We start from the raw sequence: 16,941 nt of genomic DNA, 5'->3' as shown, positions 1-16,941 counted from the left end.
TTTTGGCCAGGAATGGTTTCTATTTCTCTTTTACTGCTTCAAAGTTTCATTATTTTTTTTGCTGTTTCAAAGTAAAATTCATTGATCAAGACATTAACAGAGTTTGGGTTTACAACATTAATTTAATTTTCTGTTATTTGACTTATTAATCCTTTGAAATTCATTTAAAAAAAAAAACATGCTTTCTGGGGCAAAGTTTATTATGTGATTAAAATGTGATTAATCGAAATTAATTCATTACAAAGCTTGTAATGAATTAGATTAATTTTTTTTAATCAAGTCCCACCCCCTATTAAGGACATTTCTTTGAAGATTTCTATTTCAACAACAGCCAGGTGTGAGGGACGGACGTTTGGCTTTGGGGGAAGAAAACGTAGATTATGTTGGGGTTAGGGTTAAACAAGTTGCATGGACATGTGTAGGGGATTGGATTTGTGTAGGGTGAGTGTGAGAATGTGTTGGAAGTAGCAGGTTTCCCCCTTGGGCCATCTAAACATCTGTCAGCTTAAATATCAAAGGTGGTCATATCAGTCCGCACAGATGTCACTTATGTGTGCGTTTTTCTAGGAGGAGAAAATGAAGACGTCTCTGCCAAGCATTTAAGCTGTGTTTGAGGTGGTTTCAGGTGGCTTAACTGATTCTTTCCTTTCCCTAGAGAATGAAAACTTTTTTTTTCTACCTTCACCTATATCCACTATACCAACATGGATAGAGAAATGTTAAACACAACCTGTCTGGTGAGCACTGCAGGTCACCTATAAGACCAGAAGACCTGCAACAAGTTTTTCCAGCTTTCTTTATGGTGGTAAGTTGAGACAAGTACAAAAAAAGAAATAAGTCTGCAGTAAAATCTGTCTCAACATTATCTGTTGGCAAATAGCAATTTCAGAGGAATCCACTCATTTAAATCACTGCCAAAACAGAACCATTAGAAATAAACTTGACTTGACTTGACTTTGCCTTGCCTTGCAGTTTCAAAGTTTTAGCAGGGAAACAATAATCGTCTTAATAGCAAAAGGCCCCAAATCTTAAGCAGATAAAATCACTAAACGTAATCCGGTGGCAAATTGGATTAGTGTGACTTGTATTACAAATCTAATGGAAATGTGCAGGTTACTGTTTTAACTCAACTTCAGCATAATTATACTCATGTAGAGCTAAATCATAAAGTTAATGCAACTCAATTAAAGGCATAGTACGGCTAAAATCCACAATACTATACGGATTTTACAGAAGTGGAACAAAAAAATACTCTCATTAATTATGTTCCAGATAAAGGGTTCAAATTTCAGAATAGAATAGGATGGAAAATATGATGTACTGTTAAGGACGCCATTTTAGGTTTTTATGCAACCTTTGTGTGTTTTGTTCTGTCAAACAAGAATCATCTGCCTCCACAGAACATCCAGGACAACGTTACTAATCTGATAATGTCCAAAAAGCTAGTAGGGCGTGCTATTCAATTCAATTCAATTCAATTCAATTCAGCTTTACTTGTATAGCGCCACAATGTTGTCACAGGGCACTTTACATCCACGAATCAACATCCACATCATTTCAAGCCAATTCATACATATTAAATAAAACCATTTCAAAATGTAGAACAGGATTCTGGGTTGGTCTAGTTACCTGAGTTAGCTAGTTGCTTCACCATTAATTTTTATTTTACAAAAAGAAAAGCAAGTTCCTTTTACTGTATATGCACTTCCAAAGAACTTTGTCCTTCTCTGGAGTTTGTCAATTTTCCCCGGAAAGTTTGTCAGAACTAGAAAACAGTCAACAGATAAGGCTATTTCTTGAATGGCTGCTTTTCAACGGGCAGCAGATCAGGCGTAACATTCACATAAGACATGTGCCAGAGGTATGATCATATCTTGCTTTTACTTGAAATAATGTAAATCTCTTATTAAAAACCAAATCACCCCCAAATACCTTTTTTTTGTTTGTTTGTTTTACAAAACTGTTGAAAAGAGAAAAAACAAAATCATCTTAACTGATCAAACGGAGCAATTAAAACCATGCATGAACACAAGATGCTGCTAATGCTATGAAAAGCTAACACTGAATATTTAAAGCAACAGTGCACAACTTTCCAACCTAAAACCTTGTGCTTCCAGCCAGTTTTGATGGCAAACATCATTATATTAATTTCTAGGACAGTAATTACCCTGCAGCACACTTCATAACCTCTCTTCCACCCCAGACTCTGGCAGCTGCATTTTGCTTTACGGAACCACACCACACACCAGCAGCTGAATTTTAAAACACTGGCCATTTTGTACTTGCACCTTGGCTGATTCAAGACTAAAAATGAAAGAGAACATGAACAGAAAAACCAAAGAAAAAGAGGGAATGAAAGTGACTGAGCAATAGTCAACATCACATTGGCTTTTTTTTTTTTATCAGTGGAGATAGCTCAGAGGAGAAACAGGATGCAAAACAGATGCTGACTTAGTTGGGGAGCATCAAAGTAATAATCTGCCAAATTGTAATATTGCTTCTTTGAAGCTTTTTTTTTTTTTTTTTTTGCATGAAATTAATGGATTCTAATCCTATTTTAACTATTAAAGCATATTTGGTCACATTTATGTGACCAAATATGCTTTAATAGTTATGTACTTTTACCTTTGTGGCCTTATTCTGGAGTAAAAATAGATTATTTTGCATGGCATTTAACACTGATAGGCACAAATAACGCATGAAAAAAAAAAGTTAAAATGTCACAACCAGCTGAATGTTTGGAATGCAATAACATGAACTTATCAAGCCCATGCTGACATGCTCAGATTGTTACAAGAAATGTTGAACAACTTTATGAAACCATGTTCAGAGAGAATAATGTTTTACAAATGGTAGAAACCACTGCAGTTCTCATCAGACATGCAGTTATTTTAATATTAATGTAATTCAGTTATTTGAATAGTTGTGATTTGAGCCAGAATGTGGGGAAAAAAGAAATCTAATGGAAGTCTTATAGGAAGTGAGGGTTTGTTAAGTAGCCACAACAGAGAACGAATACATCTGAATAAATATCGTCTACAGAAACACAGCAAGGTCTACACTGTTGGATTAGTTTGTTTTTGCCAGGAAATGCTCCATGATGTAAGATTCTTTTTTTTCCCCATTTGATTGGTTTAAATGTTTATTGCAATCATAACTGTCTGCAACTCAGTCCTGTTCAGTAGAACAAGTAACTTGTGTTTTGAAAGGGACCCACAGCACTCTGCAACACTATTTACAGCTTAAAAAAGAAAATAAAAAAGAGCAATGTCTCAGTACAGATCTGATTGCAAAGATGGATGTGCCTGTGAATAATGAATAACACATGAATAATGGGGCCCAGGAAAAGCAGGATGGGATTTTCAATTCAGGACTTTTATAACAAACACCTTCTTTTAATCATGAATGAATTGATTACATTCAACAGTTCAGCTCTGATTAGCCTTTGGTTTTTATTTGTATGCTTTATTTATACAAGCTTACTTTGCTTACTGTTATTTTTTTAACAGTAAACAGCAAGATCTGTACAGTTTCACTTAACATACTGTCTGATTTACACATTCAGCTGAACAATTTTACTCTGTTTTTGAACACTTGCAACTTGAATTACTTTTTGAATTATTGATTAAACTACGCTAACCTGTTGTTATTCGATAATTTATTGAAGTTGTAAAGAATTTACAAATATAAATAAAACAAATTTGACTGACTAGCCCACTAACCTCTTCAGGACAAAAGCCCCCTCTGCAGGGGGAGCATGAGATAAATGCAGTACAGATGATCCTTGAACACATTATGAAGCAAAGTCCGAACATGTAGCAAACCAAAATGACAGAAAAAACTAAGCTAAAAGACAAAGAATTGCCACAAAATGAAACAACTCAAACCTAAAGCAATATTTTGTGAAATAAGAAAAACAGAAAAACATCCGTCCACTTTAGAACTTTTACCAATTTCTCCACTTCAAGCAAATCACACACACAGTGTGTCATATGAAAGCAGAGACTCTGCTGAGTGTAGACATGTCTGTCTCATCAGTGTTACAAAAATTCAGAGCAAAAAATGTAAGAAATACATCACTAAATCATAAGTCTTGTCTGACTTTTGCTATCAAAGGTTTTATTCCAGCTCAAAAACATCCTGCTAACTTGTTTTCCCATGGCTCTGCCTTTGTTTACAATTAATCACCTGGGATCATTTTGGGATTTGCGATCTGTCCTCAATACTTCTGACTGATGAATGATAAAAGTGTCACTAATTATAATCAGCTGCATTTATCTAACCGCATTAAACCTCAATTTAGACATCTCTCAAACTGCTCAGGTTAACTTTTTAGCTTCACGTTTGTGTTGTTTCTCATCAGACCTCCCTTTACTCATTCTCACTCATTCATTCATTCATTCTGCTGCTCTTCTCCCGTTTTCACTCAAAGCAGTTTGGTTTTCTTTGAACCATTTCCACTTCCTACCAGGTTTCAGGTGTACAGATTTCCACAGGCCAGGTTTCCGTGATATTTTTACTCTGAAACATCAACATTTGATTCTGACATTTCTAAAATAATCATCCAATGTTTTTAGACCAAGATAATTCATATAGCTCTTGTGGTTGTCAAGATATACTCTAAGTATGTTACTTCAGACTGGAGACAGAACAAACACACCTGTTGTAGAGAAGATAAATGAACTAATTTTGTCTTTTGATTCAACAATAAAATATCAGAAAATGTCTGAACACCAATATTTCATGAAGCATCAATCTGTGCTTCATGGCTCTACATCTTCCCTGATTTACCATAACTGTCCTTTAACCCTTTAAGGTCCTGGTCTACCATTTGGTAGAGGTAATTTTTTAATGACTTTGATGCATTTCATGAAAAAAATTGTGGAAATAAACCTGTCGGGGCCATCTCTACCAATTGGTTTGGGCATGTAAAACTCAAACGAAGTGTTGCAAATTTCAACCATTTCACTCTTGTAATTAATCATTTCTTCTTTTTAACATTTAACCATTTGCTAAAAACATTTATTCTGTTTATTCTTGTCCAAAACAATCGGAAAAACCCAAAGTTAAAGGGTTAAGATTCTTAAATATCTTTTTAAAATGACATTTAAAAACCATTTTGTGACATTTTGTTGGACAGCGTGACATCCCATAGCCAGACTTGTGGTCATATCTTCATTTACCAAAAGTTGCTATGTGCACTGTAAAAAATTATCTGTTGTTTCTTTTTTCAAAAATATTTGGCTCCAACACCTTTTATTTTCTTACATCTGACATTTTCATGCACATCATTTGTCCTTTATTTCTACTTGTTTTAATCACTACGAAAAGGGGAAATAACATAATTGTGAAGCATGACTCCAACTCTCCAGTTACAGCCATCTTTACTCATTTTGAAAGGGGGAAATTTCTCCTTTATAGGCCTGCATCAATACAGTAGTTACTGCAATCCTGTGGATCATTGTTCATGATTACACACACAAATCTAATTAAATGAAAATAGAAATAAAACAAGAAATAAATTCTGCACTGTAAGGTGATCTCAGGTTGTCAGGAATCAAACGTCTGTACATTTTGCATCTATACACTGTGCAACCGCAACCCCACACATCCAGATTTACCATTGTGATGATGCTTTGATGGTTAAACTTGGAGATTAAGTGGTCTTCTATGGATTAAAAAATGTCCTATTATTTTCCAAAGCGAAGCAGTTTGTCTCAGCTCCAAGAAATCTGTCTGAGTTACAGGAAATCAAGCTACATTATAATCTAGATTACACATTTATCTGATTGATAAATGCATGCAAATGAACAAAAAAATAGGCTTATATGGGAATGCGTCCCCCCTGCCAGTATCAGAGATCAGCTGTACTGGGATCAGGACATCATCCGGTCATGGAGTCTCCGTTTTATGTGGAAACAGAGAGCTGAGCGAAAAAAAGGATAAAAGAGGGGAAGAGAAAAACAGGGAGGGAGGGGTGGATGTAAAGAGAGAGGGGAAAATGAGGAACATAAAGATCCAGACGGCGGATGTGAGGGAAGATAAAGAAAATCGCTGAGACAGAGAGGCAGATTACGGGGTCGAAACAGACAGAAAGGGTACAGCTGAACCGTCATATGACCAAACTGCTGGGAAGCCTCACCTTGAAACTGCATGATCTCTATCTGCTTTGCCTCTCGGTGAGTTGTGGGAAAGACAATAGGAAGACAAGCAGAGACGCCTTCAGTTACTGTGCCGCTGAGGATTTAGAGTTATTTGCTTTAAGGTAAGCATTGAGGTTACAGGTTAAAGGGATGAAAGTCCCAAATGAATGCTGTGCCATGCGTGCATGTGTCCTCACTGAACCGCCTGCACTGTGCTGCATCGGCGGAGAGAGCCGCCTAATCCCCATCCTCGCAGTATGTTTTGCTCTAACTAGCCATAAGAATGTGCAACGTATAAACACTCCGCAAAATGTGTAAACTATCCTGGAGCAGGCAGGGCGGTGAAAATGCAACCGTATAGGACTGGAGGAACTGTTCGGTCCAAACAGAATACCATGAGAAGAATGGGGGAAAAAAATTTGGGGTTGAACTTATAAACATTTTTTTAACTCAATTTTCAAATCAGTTTGTAATTGGTTTGGACTTTTGGGGAATATCAGAAGTCTGGTTTTGATGCTGTCATGACCTTCTGTGCCTAAAAAGTCTCATCAAGCCAAGACGAGAATGTTGACTTAAACGCTCATCATTTTGGTACTTGACCCAGATAGCCTTGCAAATGGCACTTTTAATACAAATCTGTTTTTTTTTTTTGTTTTTTTTTAAGAAAACTACTTGAACTCCACTTGACTTTAATTGCAAAACCCTTTGGCAATCTAACAAGCAGAGACAACAGAAAAGAAACACTGTTGAGTGCTTTCAGAGCTGTGGAGTGATGGATGGAGTTTGATGCTTTTGTTTGAGCATCATCACCTCTCAAGCCATTTTAACAAATCAGCACATGATTTTTTATCCTGCTGCTTCACTTGTGGGTTTTTCCCTTTATTTAAATTTATGTGCATTTCTATTTGACCATTAATCAATGTGAGCAGTGACAAAAGAAGTCAGAAAATGTATCATGTTTAGCTGGGTGGGTAAAAGTTTCTGGAATCAAACCACATGTTTCTTTAATGTTTTCCTCTTAAATTTTAATAAGTTCCATCTTTCCATCGCAGTCTGCTGTAATGTTTTATCTGGTTCGGTCTTTTGGGAAGCTTCATTCTGTTCTGAATAGCATTGACTTTGTTTTTACATTATTAGTACAAGTAAATGGGACAGTATTAACATTTTGGTCAACTCATGTTGACCACTGAAAGCCCCTTTGCATCTTACATTCACACAGTAATTCTATTCAATTCAACTTCAACTATTAATTCATACTGAGTACTTAACTAAAACACACATGCACCACTGGATTTGTAGGGGGTCAACATGGGTACAGTGTCTTGCCAGGAAACAAACCATCCTTCAGATCAGTAGACCACTGAGCAACAAATGTCCAAATTATACGATGTTAATTACAGGAGAACAAAGTGATAGTTTATCACCTTTCCTGTCATCTGTAGAAGCACGTACTCAGTAATGTAATATCTACTTACTACTATTCTGATACTATCTTAATTCAAAAATCTATTTAGTTTTTTTTGTGTAAAACAATATTGACAGAGCAATAATTGATACCTCCTTAACAATCTCTCATGGAGGTTTAAGTGGGAGTTAAGATTCAGGAAATGGGGAACAGACTGGCAGAGATCTTGTATTTCCACTCATTAAGTTTTGATCGTATTAATATATACTAAGATCACACTGACCATAGTTCAAGTAAGTCTTTCCTAACGTTTAAATCAAATGTGTTGTTGTTCAGAAACAAAGTCAGTGTCACAGGATGTCAGTTTTCTGTCATTTTTTCCTCAGTCAAGAAGGATCTGGACTGCTCAGAGCTACAGGGTTAACTGGACTGAAAAAGTTGGTGTTTATGTGTGCTGTACTGAACCTAGATACTCTGTCCTCAGATGGTCAAACTCCCGGTTTTAATGGCACAGGATTACTTGGACTATTTACTATGTTCGCTGAGAATAATCTGATTAAACTCAACTTTATCTAATTAGGTGCACGAGAATGGCCATATTTCCGTTAATTTTGATTGATTTTTGCAATGAACCACCAAAGCCATGGCATAAACTGACAACAGAGGTTTCGATCCTCCTTGGGTTTTACTGGTCACTTTGCATCCCGCTTCTGCCCCAGTTAGACACCCATCCATGTGCTTCAGGATGTTTAAATGCAATTTTCCTCTTTCCGAGGTGAAAAATGTGTAAAGTGATGTGATTCCCCTGCACAGAAGCGCTTGATCTTTTTGTGATTTCAGTCGTCCCACTCGAGTTTTTTTGTGATCCAATTAAACCTTGCTATTTGTAGAACATTTAATTGAACATTACTGGAAATGGGCAAATGTCAACTGTAAATTCAATTACATTTAATGGCATGACAGGAGGAGAGGTGAACAAAAGTAAAACATCACATGCTGAAGGAGGTTCACAGCAATATGCTCCCACTCAAACACTTCTGGAAGTGTCACAAAGTGAAGTTAAACTTAAACTTGCAGGTTGTCTTATTTCCAAAGTACCTACATGAAGGAGTGTAGGTTTAAAAAAATTGAAATATTTTCATATGTTTCACAAGCCATAAACACAGAACCTCTCAGAAAAAGAATGAACACAAACTCACACCTTTTAGGACTTATTCCAGTTTTACAAACAGCCAGGACTAATGGAGTTTTCTGACCTGCATTAAGACTTTCTGTGCAGCTGAGAGAAACTGAAATGTTGAACTCACCTCCAGATTGGACTACAGAAACGGACAGGATGTTGAAAACAGCTGAACTGTCTTACATTCATAGCAGATAGTGGTTCACTCAATACAAACACTTAGAATGGCCTCAGTTTTCAGAGTATATCCTCATTTCTGCACATTCACTCCATCCAGCATCTCTGATGGACAGATTAAAAATTAGCATTGTGATTCATGTGTAGCCAATATCTCCCTAGCTAATATTTATACATTTACACACTACTGAGTCCCGATTACTGTAATACTCCTGCAGTAAATATAAATATAAACAGATTTCTCTCTATTGTCGATCCTCCTCCTTCCTCTTGTTAATGCACATAAGGCTCATGATTACTAGCCTGCAGCTTGTTGTGTAGCAATGCATTTTTATAGATAATTTTTTTTCAACATTAAGACTCCTGATTGGATCCATATTTCCAACTGTTAAACTCTTAGTTTGGATGCGTTTCCTTGTGTTGCATAACTTTTGAACCACACTTTCACAACATTCAGAAACCAAACCAACACACACATACATGAAAGAAATAGTTCTTGCTACATGTTCCTGCACCTGAGAGTTAGTGGGGAACCTGCTGCTAGTCACTTTTTAATAAAACATAAGATCCTCCAAGAACACTTTTTCATCAGGCTGATTCTACATGATAAATCAACAAGAGTCCAGTTAAACAGAAAAAGTTAAATTCAAAATCACATGATGGTTTTTTCTCCTTTGTCGAAACAGACTAAACTTGACAGATGAAGTTGACAAGTAAATTCTCCCAATAGAATCATTCAACCATCATGTATTTACATTTGCATGCTTCAAAATACAACCAGATATTTTCTACCCAAAAGGGGGGGAAAGTACATGGAATGCATAATTAATAAGCCCTTCAGTGTGTATATGTTGTTGAGATTATTGATAACAGGTTTACGTTGATCTTCACCTTTAACTTTTAGCCACTTTGTCACAGCTGGCAAAAAAACCCACTTTGAATGTCTTTATGCGTTCTATTAATCTGATAGAAGTTGCCGTTATTTAAATGGACTTATTTTTGTCTGATTTATTATATGTCTAAAAGAGAGTATATGGGTAGTTGAATAAACCTGAGGAGCAGGTCTGCTGACAAACAGGTTGCAATGCGATTCCAAGAGAGACAAGAAGTTTTCCAACATACTGTCATACTGTACTTTATGTACCATCCACAAGCTCCGCCCATGATCTGCTTACCATTTACTGCCAATGAGACACAATCTAATCCATGTCCAACTGAGTCAATGCAGCTGCCCAGCAAAGAAAGTTGCATGACAAGCATGTAGCTTGCAGCTGTAGAGTCTCTGGTGGAGTCAGGGAGGCCATTACTGACTCAAGCGCCCACTAAGTGGAACTGGTACTTAACTTGCGCCTCCTTCCGTGGCTTCTAAATTTTCCTTTTCGTACTGTGTGCCCACATGTCAAGAAGAGGCCCTGGGTCAAATCCACCGCTGCAACAGCTGTTCTTCTGGTCTCGCATACACATTCCAGGAACACATCCAACACATCCACCAAAGGCTCAAGACGCCCACCGATGCGCGTCATTACGCAAATGGAGCGCACTGTCCTGTCCTCCAACGACACAGCATCACTTCTTTTTCATTCCTTCTATCAGACTTTGTGTATGAAAAGAAACGCAAAAAGACTAAAAAAAATTCTTGTAATTCCATCCACAGCTTTTAATTTTGGTATTTGAAACTGGAATGAGGTTTTTGCGCTCGTAAAGCAGTGCGCAAGGTTATGAGATGAGCACTTGCATGTTCTACTTGTTGCAAAATGGTAAAGTAGCCTTCTTGTGTAAGTTTTAAGACAATTCAGAGTCCCTGTGCATGAAGAGACGACACCCTTTCAACAGAGTCCTTGCATTCAACACTAATTATGCACGCTTGCAGACGGAGTGAGGAGCGCGGAGTGGGCGAAGAAGAAGCGCTACATTCAATGCATAGCCCGTCTTTGTTTTGGAACTAAATCATCTATGGCATATCTGCTTTCACACCCACAAACCGCGCGCCGAGGCACAAATTAGCGCGTGGGTCTAAGTCCGCAGACAGAAGTTGAACCAACTTGTTACTCGTGCGCTTTCAATCAGATCCGCTCCATGCAGCACAAAGAACAGCCCTGTACAAACAGATGGAGCTCTCTAATGGTTTTGAAAAGCAGAAAGTCTCAAGTGTTTTGAGTGTGTGAAAGCTTGCGTTGGAAATACCCGTCCCTTTTGTGTACCTGTGCGTCAAGAGAAAGGAGTAAAAGAAGTGTGTGTGTCCATGCTGGTTTGCCTCGAGGGCGCGCACGATTTTACCTGCCAAAGCTCAAGTCTAAGAATTCATTCAGAGTACATCATAAAAAAATTATTTCTTTTCTTTTTTTAAAGCGAATCTTTAATCTGCTGAATAATGAGGCAATGTTGCAGTGCCGGTTTAAACCAATCGGAAACTTTTAAAACCTGAATTCTGAAGTTGTTTCAGCTTCAAAGCTGCTCGCCACACCGTTAAACACAGCTGAAAGCAAACTTTCAGGGTAATTATCAGCTGTTGTAAGTTTTGTTTAACTTTACGCACAACTTGGCTGATTTTACGTGTCTCTTTTGCCTCAAATTCCACGAGAGCCAAAGTTTACTAATCGGCAAAGCTGCCCCACGAAACTTCAGACCAGAACAAATAGAGTGTTCCTACCGTAATAAAGGTAACCATAGCATCGGTGGGTTAGTATCCAATAGAGTCATTTACTCAGAATCCTTTGGCGAAAACTTCCCACTTTGTGAGGGCTGCCGCCTGTCTGTGCGCCACACTGGATCTGTGTGGAGCAGATCAGGGCGTGCGTAATTCTCTCTCTCTCTCTCTCTCTCTCTCTCTCTCTCTCTCTCTCTCTCGACAACATAATCTACGTCGCTCTTTCTGTTACAGGACAGATGGCTCCTGGCGCATGTAGCTGCAAAGACATGCATGCAAAGGGCCGCTGTCTATCAGAGGAGCAGGCCTGCTGACATGAATTAGGACACAGAGTGTGTGTGTGTGTGTGTGTGTGTGTGTGTGTGTGTGTGTGTGTGTGTGTGTGTGTGTGTGTGTGTGTGTGTGTGCTGTGTTTGTGTTTGTTTAAAGCAACGATTAGGTGTGTATATATTGACAGTTTTGGGCTGAAACTTTTGAAGTCTTTTGAAAAAGACTTTAGATCACAACAGAAATGACACATTGAATTGATTCACTTGGGTCAATACATCCACACTGTCAGCTCAACTTCAATTTGATGATAAGATTAATACAGATCAGATCTGACAGTTTACAGTCATAACTATAATAGTTTTGCATCTGACGTTATTGTGAGTAATCTAAGGTACTACAGAGTCCAGACAACTTGCACCTCATGCTCAGTTAAACTTGTGTGTTTTGTGCCTGTGAAAAGCAAGCCTTCTTTAACGTGATGATCAGTGTCATCAGCAAGTCAAATCTGCCTCTGATGAAGGCATTTGTTGTGTGTTATAGGAGTGGTAACTAACCACATCATCATTTCAGGAACTAACATGTGGAAGGAGATGCATCACCGTTCAGAACTGCAGAAACAAAGTATGCTGTAGGTCTTGGACATTTTCAGGTTTTTTGGGGTTTTTTTTGGTTTTTTTTTGTTTAGTTTTTTCTGCATATATTTCTATGGAGAAATATTTGTTATGACTTGAACCTGGAAAGTGTGTAGCTGTGTGTAGACTGATTCATGCTTGGGTCTTTTTTTTATGATTATTTCTATAAAAAGAAAAAATTAAAAAATGAGAAAAAATAAAACTTCATATTAAAAAGCATACATGTAACTTGGTGTTCTATTTTTCCAGTATTTTACTGAGCGCCTGTCATTTTTATCTCTTGATTTCTCCATATTTCTCTCCATCTGTCATGTGATTTATAGCTAGTAGTGTGAAAGGAAAATGTTCAAATTTAGACAGGCACATGTCTACACTTACAGACATGTCTGAACATGGTCCATTTTTCACAAAAACATAGGTATTTCAAATTACTTACTGACAGAAAAACCATGTCACTCCCAGCCCTGCTTTTTATACATGTGTTTGTAAATGGATTCATTCAATCAACCTTTCCTGGTTTGGATAAATGAATGAAACAAAGGCTCTCATTCCAAAGAGCAACCATCAATCCAACCATTTTCTATGCCCACTTATACCAGTATAGGGTAATGGAGAACCTATCCCAGCTGCAACAAGGCCGAGAATCCACACGTGTAAAGGAGAGCAAGCAGCTGATGTCAAAACCAGGAGCCTTCTTGGAGTGAGATGACGGTGCTAACCATCACCTTTCTGTGCATCCCTCAGGTTGCAGTTGGAGTTCAAAATTATATCACACAAAAATCCCAAGTGTTCAAAGTGCTGTACAATAGAAGAAAAAATAAATCTATGAAACCATTTCTATAATAAAAATAGATTTCCAATTTAAAAGTTCAAATAAGCATCCAGTTCAATTAAAAGCTCAAGCAGCAGGTTAGATTTCAAACCAGAAAGTTTCTGCGCAGATCTAATGTGAAGGAAAGTTGAACCTCCAGAAAGAGAAGAGGTGAAGACTTCAAATCTCTAACTGGAGCATGCTGGTGTAACGCCTCTGACAAGCATGATGGACTATATTATTCAAGGCTTTAAATGCAAATATTGAAATCTTGAACTGTGTCCTAAAAATAACAGGACGCCAATAAAAAGCACCAAGGACAGGAGTGATGAGATCGTGTTGTCTCCTCCCAGTCAGCGTAGGAGCAGCTGCTTTCTGAGCGAGCTGCAGGCAATGAAGAGATGACTGATCCAAGCCACAAAAAAAGGGAGTTGGAGGGGTTTAACCTGAGTACGATAAACAAATGAATGACTTTCTCCAGATCTTATGTTTTTGTCAGGTAGGATTTAACTGTTCCAAGTATCCGAACACTTCTAACCACTGAGCTGCTCAAGTTTAAGAGTTATCAATGATCTTGATGCTTTTGAGTCTAAAGCAAGATTGTTGGTCTAAAGTTTAGACCAACAAATTACAAAGTAAAAACATTACATAAAACTAAATTATAGAACCAATTGGTCACAAACAAACCCAACTAATGGTGCAGTAGTATAGAATATAATGGTAAAAGTACCCATTTAAAGTACAAAAGCTGCAAAAGTATAGATCATTCAGTAGGATCAAACTGAGCAGAGATCATGTTGTAACTTGTTCACATACTTACTGAAATTTTATTATTAAAATGCACAAATGGTTTAAGTTTGTCAAAGCAAAAGTTTATCTTTAATATATTTTTTTCCACATATGCTCAGTATTAAGAAGACGGTTATCCTGGCATCAACACATTTGCAATTAAAGTTTGTTTTTTTTTCACTCTGTGCAACAAAATAGTCACTTCTTTGATATAGTATTCCTATGTATGACTAAGCATAAGTCATGCATCACAAGAAGTCCCTCAACACCAGCTTTTGTTCAGCATCATCACTGTAAAAGACTCGTTCAATTTTTTATCAGTACAGTGGCAACGCATGTCTCCAGCAGGTCCTTCAGGCGCCCCACATGACATGACAACTGTGTAATTATTACCCTGGACTGCAGTGAAATCATGAAATATGTAAGACAGAGATGGAAGATGAGAGAAAAGAAAAGAACTCTGTTGAGAAAAGTCAAGTGGATGATGAAGAGAATTATCTTTTGCAAGAAGTAGGAAAGAAAGTGCAGACTGAAGAGGAACTTTAATACCAGAAAAAAAGAGAAAGAAAAGGAGAAAAAAAGGCTGATTGATAAACATGATAAACTAACTTTAAATACTTTACAGTCTATCAAATCTCTAAATGACTGGATAAACATCAAACATTTGTACAGAAGAAAGTAGTTTGTAGCATCAATTCTCCCAAAAAAAACCTTATACACATACAGCAAAAGCAAAACAGTGAAGCCCAGACTGACCAGAAAGCTCAACAACAAGACTCAATGCATCTCTTGTCTCCGGATAAACTTAAACATCCTCTTAAGTTAGCTATGAAATCAGAAGCAACTTCAGAAATTGCAAACCAATCAGACAAACACTATTCCAGCTAAATGCATCAACTGCGTGTAATAGATAAGAAAGTGCTTTTGTTTGGTCCTTTATAACATGCTGCTCTCTGGAAAACTGAACAGTGTCGAAAGACAAATGTATATTAGAAAGAGATGAAGGCAAAACATGCAGGCTTATTCAACCCCATGTGTGTAGGGCAAACACACACTCATTATAACTACAGACAGATATATGAAGGCAGACAAAACAAACACAACACATAAATAATACAAGATGAGGAAGTCTATGTGCAAGGTAGGGGGCACTGAAAGGAGGGCAGCGAAAAAAACTGGAGGACAGATGGAAGACTTCAATGGCAACAAGAAGTTAAGAAGGTTAAAAAAAAAAAAAGAGGTTCTACCACTCTGCTCTGCTGCTTCTCAGACATGTAGACAAATATACAGCGGAAGAGGAGAGTGAAAGCTTTGGGTTGCACACATTCTGTGTGGTATGTGCGTGTGTATGAACGATCACGCAACTTGTGGCTTTGACAGAGTGGAACATGTTAAACATGTCAGAGCAAACACAGACCTCACAAAGAGAGGATGTATTTGTGTTGACACTGGCACATAATGGACTACTGGTCATGGGGGACGAGTGGAACGAGCGTTTGTCTGTGTATATCCGTGTTTCATTATTTATATATGTTTTCCCTCCTGGTAAGAATGTGCCTGTAGCTTTGCAATTACGATGTTTTCTCCTTGTATTTTTTACCTGTAAATACATTAATCATGTTATACGTGGGATATATGAGTATTTAAAGAGAGACGTTCCTACATTTGATATTTGTTTCAGGAAAAAGCTAAATCATATTTATGTTATGGCTTAACTTGACCTATAAAACAGTGGAGCCAAAAAAAAAAGAAGATATCTTTCTAAGTCATGTTTACTTTGTTTCTGGGGTGGCTGTAGCTCAGGAAGAATAGCAGTCATCTTTCAACTGGAAAGTTGGGAGGTCAATTCCAGGATTTCCCTGAACACATGCTGAAGTGTCCTGGGGCAAGACACTGAACCCCAAGCTGCCCCTGATGCGCCCTATTGGGGTATAAGTGTGTATTATGAGTGTGCGTGTGAATGGGTGAATGTGACAAGTAGTGTAAAGCGCTTTGAGTGGTCTGCATGACTGGAAAAGCGCTATATAAGTACAAATCCATTTACCATTTCTGTACAACTAAAGTGATTATCAGGCCTTGTGGATAAAAAAGCCCAGTTTTAAAGATGCAGTGTGGAACTAAATTTAAAACTGACCAAAGGAAATTTCTTTATAAAACTAAAACTGGTTGCAATAGAGTATTGAACCACCTTAACAGTTAAGTTTTTATTCTCTAAGATGAGGCATTTATGTCTACTTGCTTTGGGCCTACTCCATAGACTGTACATAAAGATGGACGTAGCCTCCATGACGTCACTCATAGGTTTCTGAAGAGCTGAATTGAAGCTCGGTGGGCGGTTCCTACCATCTCCATCTTGGCAGGGGCATGTGCATTGTCTCACCCAAAAAATTCAAATATGGGCAAAGAGATGGAGCTGAGAGGGGGGCTGTGAGCGTCATGGTGGATGATTGACATCAAGTGAACTCCGAGCTGCCTGTAGCTAAGAGCTAACCGAGCTAACCCAGAGATAACAGGAGCTAACCAGCTAACGTAGGTAAGTGGGCTGAAGCTAAGTCACGTTGTTAACCGGCTAAAAACCGCGGTTGTTCTACGTTCTTCTTCCTTGAAGCAGGAGATCGGGTACCTGTCAATCAAAAGGACACTCCCCTAAATATGCCAAACTCGGAGATTAAATTACTTTTAAATGGCCAAGTTAGAAAAAAATTCACTCCCCTCACAGTTGTCATGAAGGTAAACCTGATCTATTAAACCAAAAATGGATTTTCGAAACGGGCTGTAAACATGTTTATTTCTCCTGTGAAGTTGGTCTTTTTAACATGGGAGTCTATGGGGATTTACTCTGTTTTGGAGCCCCTAGTGGATGAAGGGGGAACTGCAGTTTTATGCA

The 16,941-nt window shown here is 37.8% G+C and overlaps 1 protein-coding gene across 1 annotated transcript in view; it reads right to left on the bottom strand.

Annotated features, from left to right (window-relative positions):
* The window catches only part of ntf3 (neurotrophin 3), a 41,118-nt gene extending 29,453 nt beyond the window's left edge, over positions 1-11,665 (bottom strand). Inside the window, exon 1 of the mRNA XM_079262807.1 lies at positions 11,556-11,665. Coding sequence (XP_079118933.1) covers positions 11,556-11,573 — 18 coding nt within the window. The 5' untranslated portion in view covers positions 11,574-11,665. The remainder of the gene's footprint in view (positions 1-11,555) is intronic.
* Positions 11,666-16,941: the final 5,276 nt, after the last annotated feature.

The sequence above is a fragment of the Telmatherina bonti genome (assembly GCF_933228915.1).
Source record: "Telmatherina bonti genome assembly, chromosome: 23".
Classification (NCBI taxonomy): Eukaryota; Metazoa; Chordata; class Actinopteri; order Atheriniformes; family Telmatherinidae; genus Telmatherina; species Telmatherina bonti.
The sequence above is the reverse complement of the archived record's forward strand: the minus strand, read 5'-3'. Positions and strand labels throughout refer to the sequence as shown.